Source organism: Paramacrobiotus metropolitanus, unplaced genomic scaffold, assembly GCF_019649055.1.
Source record: "Paramacrobiotus metropolitanus isolate TYO unplaced genomic scaffold, Prichtersi_v1.0 Parri_scaffold0000009, whole genome shotgun sequence".
Taxonomy (NCBI): domain Eukaryota; kingdom Metazoa; phylum Tardigrada; class Eutardigrada; order Parachela; family Macrobiotidae; genus Paramacrobiotus; species Paramacrobiotus metropolitanus.
The window spans coordinates 946,927-956,329 of NW_026570229.1; the positions used below are offsets into that span (position 1 = coordinate 946,927).

A 9,403-nucleotide genomic window follows, 5' to 3' on the forward strand; every position below is an offset into this window, starting at 1 on the left:
GAAGATAGAGTGATTTTGGAGGATAAATACCGAATGTGGGTAGGACGCAGACCTGGATGGGACGTCACCCTTGAACCTCCTAAAACTGCGGAAGCGAATGCGTTTAGAAAGCAAATATCGCAAGAAAAGCGTGAAGCAGAAAGAAAGCGTTTGAAAGAAAGAAAGAAAGCTGCGGCAGAGAAGGGTTTAGCCGATGCAGCTAAAGGTCATGCGGGACTTGCAGCACCCGTTTCGGACGCGATATTTTAAGAAACAAGACGTACAGGAGGCGATTATACGCGAATCACTCATCCAGCAATTGGACATCATCCTTAAGGATCCACTCTCACTAACAAAAGAGAACATACAATATTCCTGCAAGAAAAGGTCAACCTGACGGAAAAGGCCGATGGTCGCAAGTCATCAAAATTTTGATCGAGGACAAAATTGAGAACATGCGCAAATTCCTCATGCAGCAAAACGAAATGACGGAGACCGAAAGAAATTTCAAGAGAGACGAGTTCAAACGACCGAAATCACCGCCGAGAGAAACGTATCAGTCGGGCTTGGCAAGGTCAGCCGACAGAAATGAAAGGTCACATGTGTACGAAAGGTCGTCCGATCATCCTCGACAAAGGTTATGGAAACATGAAAGGTCATGCGTTTATGAAAGGTCATCCGATCATTCTCGAAAAAGGTCACGAGAATTGGAAAGGTCACGAGTCTGCGAAAGGTCATCCAATCATCCTCGAGAAAGGTCACGGGACTTAAAAAGCGCGCATGGTTGACGCGAGAGATCACCTGATCCGTATCCAACGCAGACGTGACCGAAATCGTCACAGTGCTACTAGCAGCCGGAGCGAAGGAGACGAGCTGCAAGAGAGGGAAAGGGAACCTCGAGATCGAACGTCTGATCGTAATGAAAAAGAAAGACGACGTTTCGATCGGAACCGCGACAATGGTTCAAATGATCAGTGATGACCTTTAGGGCATCGCTGATGTGCTAGTTACGGCCATCAGTCGGCAGCACGAGAATGGTAATAAAGGTACAGTATCAGGGCGAAGGAGACGTAACTTGTTGAACTGTCGTACTATTTGTGTCTTTGTTGTTTTCAGAATTTTGTTACAGAGGATCAAGGCGATCCGAAATATGGGGAGTTACGGAGGTCATCCGGCCCTCGAAGCAGGAAGAGTAACGGCGCTAACCGGCCTTCCTCATTACATTTAAAACGTCACTTTTAGAGTGTAGTTGCGGCCTACTATGTCGGCACACTCTCGCGGAATGACAGAAGCCACAAGGGTGAAAAAGAGAAAGAGTTCAAGAAAATAGGAGTAAAACTTTCAGATGTTGAGGTTACGGCGATAACCGGCCTCAGAAGAAAGAGGAGTTACGGCGTTAACCGGCCCTCGAACCTGGTAAGGAAAGAAGAAAAATGCGCGTCAATTTGCACTATAAGGAAAAGAAAAGGATGTGCGACCGAAGAAAATGGTTGAAAAGAATGATGACCTTTGCAAGGGAGGCAAGCAGAATTGCTTGGAAGCCAAAAATTGGCTAAGTTCCTCCATGACCTTTAATACGGAACTCATTATGGAAAAATGGATGACCTTTTGGGATCGTCACGGCCCAAACGAGTCGCACATCAGAAGAGAAAGGGATGACCTTTGGGAACTTCACTGCTCAACGAGTCATCAATCAAAGTTCAAGAGAATGACCTTACCAGGGAGGAAGCATTATGCTTGTCTTTCAAGACGTCCCTCCATGTCCAAGAGGAAGAATCTCATTTTGCAGAAGTCGTACTTGATACGCAATTATCCCAAAGACGAAGCAGCAGTATTGAAAAGTCGTACTTGATACGCACCTATTCCTAAAGCGGATCTCATTTGTGATGGTAAAGATTGCTCAAAAGAGCGGAATGGACCAAAGCGGATTACGGTTGACAGGACCCAGTGACCTTTAGGAGTCGGAGGATCCTAGTCGTTTTGATAATGAATTCTGTTGATATTTTTTTACTGTTTTTACTTTTGTTCCGAGATCTCTTTATTCACACATGTAATTGGAATTTGTGATGTTAAAGAGAGATTAAATCTCGATGTTTTAAAACGCACAGACGAGCCGTCAAGGATCCCAAGGAATTGGACGTGGATTCTGCTTCGACGGAGCTCAGCCTCCCTCCCAGAGGCATGTGAGCGCAGGCGTACATGCGTACACCCTCGCTTTGGCAGTCTGTTGTGTTTTGTTGCACGCCCGCCTACGTGTGGCGAAAGCATGGTGTTCTGCGCGCACCCGCATCATGTGGCGGCTACGTGCGCATTTTTCACGCTTGCTGCAGTCAGCAATGCGGAGTTGTCCACGAGGAAATTCTATCGAATTTAGTCTGGTCTAAAAAGTTCTAGCAATCACGCCGTTTCTCGCTTTCCATAGCGTAGGCGCTGTATAGCATTGCCAGATCTGTTTGGCAGGCAGAATTCCGTCAATTCTGTTCCTGCGCGTGAACCTTCATCAGGTCTACGCTCATACAAGGCTTATTTTTGCATGACATCATCTTTATTCACCAACAAATGGGCCCTTAGATTGCCGTCACTTTCACTAGCTGGCACGTCTGCATCCGCTCGCATCGTTTCACCGTAGACATTTTTTGCTAAAATGCCGATCAAGACGATCTTAATTTATTTTTTGGAAAAGGAATCGTATTCGGCTTATCCAGAAATCTTGACGGAATCCACATTCGTGCTGTGGTTTGCGTGCCAAATTTGTTTGCAATTCGGGCTGCGTATTCTTCCGGAATGGGGAGACAGCCGATTAGACCCCGACACGGATACCTATTTCGTTTCCCTGATCGAACTGTCCGGACTTGTAAGTCTAACACCTTAAAATTATAAATCATATAAATAACACTGAAAACGCTCGCTCGCCTGAAAAATAAATTACATGTATAAAAAATTAATTCACAGCCATGCTTTTCAAGTAATGGTTACATCAGATCCCAAGGGTATTTTCCGATATTCGTGCTTCTGTCATGTTCATCCCTTAATATATTATTGTTAAATGCTTTATGAGAATTAGCACACCAGAATCAAGCAGAGAATAATGTGATACCTTCCTATACATGCTTACAAAAACAGGCTTTAAATTTCTAAATTTTTTAAATCTAATGAGTTTTGTATGTTGTGCACTCTGTACAGTACATTTCTTCTCAGGTATTCGTAACACAGCATTTACAGCAGACGGGTACCGCTAATTTTGCACAACGATACCTGATTGTGAGAGCAAAACCACGAGGTAATTTCCGGTAGGTTAAACTGGCAGACGTCTAAATGTGGTACATTAGCTTCCTGCGCTGTTTGCAGTATATTCCAAAATGATTCATTATATTGTCCGTGACAGTTTTTGAGAGTAGTTCTTTCTACAGTTTTTGGTGAAGATTTTCATTTTTAAACTTATTAAAGTAAAAATTGAAGTTGTATGAGAGGAAAATAAATAAGGCCGGTGTACTCAGTCAGTGTTAAGAACGCAGTACAACAAGGAACTCCCTCTCAGTTCAGGGGAAATGGAACGAGGATATGTATGCGCACGATATTAGTCAGATATATCTGCAGTTATTCAACTGAAATACGGATACAAGGGCGGCCGTCACTAGTGTTAGCAAATACATAATTTAGAAAAAGAAAAAATTTAAATAAGGGCCATTCAGTGGTCAGTGTTGTCTGCTACTTTTAAGCTGTGTGTAATGTAAAATTAACCGATAGGAAATTTGAAGATCTACAGTAGAACACCAGCTACCACTGATTTTCAAACTCTGTAGTGGTGCATCAACCTGGCTTCCACAGGAACGTAGAATCCACTGCGCAATGTGCCACGGTCAGGCCAAAATTTTTTCACATTCTCTTGCAGGAGGTGAACGACTGTTTCTGGGATGACGTCATGTCGGGATGGATACCACCGCATCCACTCACTGTGGCCCGTGCAGAAGGAGCCAGACTGGTTGTGGACGTTCCAGCGGCTTCCAACCGAATCATCGGGTACATGGCCACCTTTCTTGCCGTCATCCTGACGATCTTCTTAAGCGGCTCTTTGATATACCTGGTGTGCGCCAATCGCCGCTGGACCTATCCCATATCGAAGGACCATCTGCCGTACTGTCGTGACGTGGAGGCGATTATCCAAAAGTACCGACCGGCGGGCAAGAGGCATGGGCCTGCTAACATCATACTGATCTTGCTGTGTGCGATGGTCAGCGCCGTCAGTTTCACTATCTACTATGCCAGCTGGATGGTGTGTTGCGCCATACCGGTGATGCTTCTATGGTTGTCCGTTATACTGGCCATAACCGCAATTGGCCCATCTGCTGTTTTCCCGGGTTGTATCCTCTTCGCTAGCACCATGGCCGTTTATTGTACCGGCCGAATTTGGAGATTATGGATGAGTGAGAGTTATCTTGCCCTGATTAAGAAGGGAATCAGGTAAAAAGCTTTTTTGTCAGCTGGTAGTTCATAGTTCATACTAGGCTGGTATACTACCGTCTAACATTGAAACTACATTAGGACCGCTTCAATGATTTCAGTTTTTATAATCCAGTTGAGTCCCTTACTGTTATAAATTTAGCCAGCTCTGTAAAGGAAAGTTAAATATTTCGCTGAAAATATCGAATTCGCTTACAGAAAATTGATTTCTGCAAATTCTACCGAATCTCGTTCATCCGCTGATCGCCCTCAAGAAAGCAGAACTGCGGGGACGAGCAAAACCCGAAGACAGGAAGTACACCGGAAAAAGGCAGCCTGCTGCTTCTCGGCCTTCTTTGTGGGATGCGTTGCTGTTTATTTCAACGTTTGGCCATTATTTCAGCAGTTTCCCATCGTCAGTCAATGGCAAAGCTGCAGTGCTAACTGGACGTACTGGCACCCATTTAATGCAACAGGGACCTGCACCAAGCACGGAACAGTAAGCGCGTCACCTTCATAGACAAAATTTAATAATACTGTGCTGAGCGAGAAAAATTCTACTAATTTTCTTCTCATATTTAGTCATGCTGACCCATTCCTTGGATATAATCATCATAATATACGTATTGATTCAGCCAGTTCGGGTTCTAAAATTAGATCTCGGGAGAATGTCACGGTTGGGTGTAAAGAAAAAATTACAATAATTATTGCCTTTTTACAGTATTTCGACCAAGGAACAGCGATGCTGTCATACTGGGTGGATCTGCAGTCTGAAGAACTGCGGTCAAAGCCTGGCAGCAATACCGAGCGGCTGCTCAGCTTCACTCCGTCCTTCTCACCGGCTGTCAGCAGGGCGTACTTGGTATGGTGTGGAGTACTGTCCGTGGCCAGCGGCATACCGGTTATGGCGGTGCATTATGCGGAATATATCATTGTTGGCATTGCCGTCCTGGTCGCCGGTGGACTACTCGTATATCGCCGTGTACAGGCCTGCTGTACCAAATGGCGTCGGCATGCTCCTGACCAGCGAATCATGACGGCCGATAACAGGTAAAGCAGTATTCTCCTTGACACAGGCTGCTTTAAACATATATGTACGAGTCTATGACTTGGGAAATGATCTTGCGCGGCTAAATGAGATCTTATACATATCAGTGCTGTCGAAAACTGATCTACCGTCTCAAGTTTATCGTCCTACATCCGGCCGTTATGTATGGAGTACAGCGTCTGTAATAAGACACCACTTTGCATGGAAACCGTTTATACGCGCAACATCCGGCTTCTGGACTGACTGGACATGACGATACATAATTGTGAAGGTTGTTTTAAAATTTTTTATTGAATCTGGGAAACTTTCAAATATGTTTTAGTCTTCCAAAAAACCACTTCGATTCTGGTTTTGTTTTGGGTCTTCGGTAACACGAACCGGACCGTTCTCCCGGCCTCAGCGCAGATACTGCATGTGTGGCTTGTGGCGTGTCCATTTCTCAACGGACATGTTCGTTATTTCAGATACAAGGCGCATCTGCTAATTGTGGAGGTTGCGGCGGAAAAACCCAATGGTCAGGGCAGCGCATCATCAGATCGTTCTCCTGTACCAGCTAGCACGGAGAAGGATAATACCGACATTATGCCACACGGAGATATTATTAACGATCAAACGATCCTGGAAGTAAAGGACTCACACGTTTTACCAGTGCCGATCCCATCTGACCCGAAGGTTCTAGTGGGGAAAAACACGGAAACGACAGAACCCTGTCTGTGTGAAGCACTGAGTTATATGTGGTTCTTTGCGATGGACGGTGTGAAGGCCGATAGCTCCGCCTTCACAATTGGCCATTCGCCGTTGTGTTTCGCTGTTTCTGGGGATTTCCATCCCACACATTTCTGTGGTGTTTGACCCATGTTACTGCGCTGGCTGTAGGATCCGATCTCATTAGTCGGTGTTTGCTGCGCCACGGTGCGCACCTTAGATTTCGGCATTAAAGCCTCAATCCGGGTTCTCCGCTGTTTCGCCGTCGAAGGTACGTGGGCGCCCATAAGGCCCCACGTTACGGTAGCAGAGCTGGCTGATAGTCCAGCTACGCGCGCTCCCGCGCACGCAGCACTTCTGTTGTGGACCGGATCGCTGCCAATGCAACCCCGAGTGTGGAGCTCCATCCGTAGCCCCCCGGGAAACCCACCTGCCGTGCAGAACGCACCCCAATGCGGACCGCGTTGGATGCCTCCACACCAGAAGGCGATGGAGATGCCAGAGCGAGAATCGCCTCGCGATGCCGACGGCGGACGCGGCCCGGATTCAGCGGGAAACCAGAACGGATACACCGCGACCAGCAGCACCAACTCCGATCCCTACGGCCGGATCGACCACTAGCATCACGCCGAAGAATTCCCCCCACCAGAGCCCTGCCCGTATTTCCTGGGATGGCGACCTTCACCCGGACGGAGCAGTGGAATATCCCCACCGGAGCAGCGTATTTGTTTGTTTGCAGGGTCACGAGCGTACCGATGCCACAAACCCCTGCCCAAATTTCTCCAGAACGTGACCTTTCCCTGCTGAAAAAACCGGAACTTGCCTGCTTTCCGGGTTGGACCCTGGATCTTTCGCGACAGTGCGTTGACCCAATAGGTCGACCTCTGACCGAACCGGAGCCGACCTGACCTGAACCTGACCTGAGCCGAACCGGATTCGAGCCGACAAGACTTGAGCCGACTGGACCACCTTTTACCCGACCTGGACTGACCGAACCGGACCGTAAGCCGCCCGAAGTGGAACCGTGTATCCGGTAGTAAAGTCAATTGGACATAGTACAGGGACGGGCCTGTACTACGCAGTGTTTTTTTTCTCATTTGATCTTATGTTACTTTTACTGCATGCATACTGACATTTTCTTATTTACGGCGCATACCGCCATTTTTCATGCACTTCGCAGGGGCTCAGTGTTGGACAGTACAGGGATGTGAAGGCCGATAGCTCCGCCTTCACGATTGGCCATTCGCCGTTGTGTTTCGCTGTTTCTGGGGATTTCCATCCCACACATTTCTGTGGTGTTTGACGGACCTACAGCACAGCTGCGCTGGCTGTAGGATCCGATCTCATTAGTCGGTGTTTGCTGCGCCACGGTGCGCACCTTAGATTTCGGCATTAAAGCCTCAATCCGGGTTCTCCGCTGTTTCGCCGTCGAAGGTACGTGGGCGCCCATAAGGCCCCACGTTACAACGGCCATTGCCCGTTGGTCTGCGGCCTGGTGCTCCCGTATTCCCTTGTAGGACTGTTTGTGCCCGAATGTCTGCAACTGCCCGGCATCTTGCTGTTGCTAACGGTGTGCACGATTTGGATGTACGGCAACCTGGTGAAGTTTGTGTGGCATATACGACGCAGTAAAGGATCCGTTAAAAATAAGCGCAAAACTGACCGTCATGTTCGCTGGTCCAACAGCATTACGACATCCAAATCCAAACGTCCAGCAGCAAAATTTTTCCTCCTGAAATAATTCGGTAGGTATCTGCTGTCGAGTTTGAATTAAGTCTCCGGCATCGGGCACAATTATTATTGTCGTAAAAAAAGTTTAATCTCCTGTTTGGAAAAAACTCATTCAGTATTTTCTAACTGTAGAGACCAGTCAGTTCAGTACGATTAAAGCTTAGATGTTTCTATAAAAGCTTCAACGTAAGAATTGTTTTTTGTTTGCTATTTGTGACTGTAATTTCTAGCCAAACCGAAGTTTGGCCGGTTTTATTGACCAGTTTGTACGATACATATACTACCGAAAAATTTTTTCAAGATGGGACAGTTTAAGTTTTATACAGTACTTTTGTCAGTTCGTGTAATATTAAAACGCAAAAAAATTCATCGTGTCTGTGATAATTGTGTCCGATGTCGTACGACTTCCCAGTTTTCCGCGACGATAACCGACAAGATTGCGGATTTGCATTTCTTACTGCATGTGAACTCGCTCGAAGTGATCACTGAGGTACAAGTAGTTAGCCAGGGCAAGGCCGGCAAGCTGTAGTCGAAAGTACGAGGCTTCCAATTTGCACAGCAGGAAATCCAGCTGTTGAATTGACTTGTCGATCGAAACCCTTACCAAATTTAAACATAATTGCATCTGATTTTAAGAAAAATTTTACTTTCGCAATTCAAGACGCAGGGCTAAAGCAAAACCGAAAATCTATACGAGGCAAGTGTCCCTTAAATTAATAGACGCGTTTTGCCTTACCATAAGTTGACAACCTAGACCGCAATGTGCGAACCTGGCAGCCACCATGGGCTGGCAGCGTGTAATACAAACGGTTGACTGCATTGCTGCCATTGACTCAACGTTCAAGTAAGTTGGCATTCACACTAGCCAAAATCCCACCGAACCTGCAAACTTGCGTTCCAAATGATGAAGAAAAAATTTGGGGATTTTTTGGTACCTAGCAAGTAAGTTTTCATGGCAAGCAGAGAAAGTTATGAACATTTGCAGTTTCTCGCAGTCATGGCATAAGGTTCGTGCGAGGAGCCGTTGAAGAGCATCCTATGCTATGTCTACGAGAAACCATAAACGCTCATAACTTTCTTTGCCTGCCATGAAAACTTACTTGCTAGGTACCTGAAAATTCCCAGATTTTTTCTCCACAATTTGGAATGTTTGGTTGTAGTTGTGATTAAAGTTTAGATGAGTAAATGCCGAATCAGTTAAACGTCGAAGTCAATGGGAGCAATGCAGTCACCATTTGTATTACACGCTGCCAACCCTTGGTGGCTGCCAGGTTCGCACATTGCGGTTTAGGTTGTCAATTTATGGTAAGGCAAAACGCGTCTATTAATTTAAGGGACACTTGCCTCGTACTCAAACAAGGTGTAATTACATCAGCGTCTAAAAACTGCCCACTATAGCATGGGTTCCGTGAACGGCTACCGTTGACCTGAGGTGCTGTTGAACCTGCTTGAAAACGACATTTCGAGCAAGTTCACAGTGCAGATACCAGAAGATTTCCG

The 9,403-nt window shown here is 46.3% G+C and overlaps 1 protein-coding gene across 2 annotated transcripts; it reads left to right on the plus strand.

Annotated features, from left to right (window-relative positions):
- Nucleotides 1–1,984: 1,984 nt before the first annotated feature.
- LOC129582986 (uncharacterized) lies at nucleotides 1,985–9,403 on the plus strand. 2 transcript variants are annotated; one of them, XM_055474628.1, is made up of 7 exons: nucleotides 1,985–2,833; nucleotides 3,872–4,440; nucleotides 4,639–4,918; nucleotides 5,141–5,469; nucleotides 5,932–6,218; nucleotides 7,639–7,917; nucleotides 9,387–9,403. In XM_055474628.1, exons 1-6 carry the CDS (start codon nucleotides 2,624–2,626, stop codon nucleotides 7,911–7,913), a joined length of 1,950 nt encoding a protein of 649 aa, XP_055330603.1. In that variant the 5' UTR covers nucleotides 1,985–2,623; the 3' UTR covers nucleotides 7,914–7,917; nucleotides 9,387–9,403. The 2 variants fall into 2 exon arrangements, with proteins under 2 accessions (XP_055330603.1, XP_055330604.1); XM_055474629.1 differs by lacking the exons at nucleotides 7,639–7,917; nucleotides 9,387–9,403 and having other exon boundaries at nucleotides 1,995–2,833; nucleotides 5,932–6,412.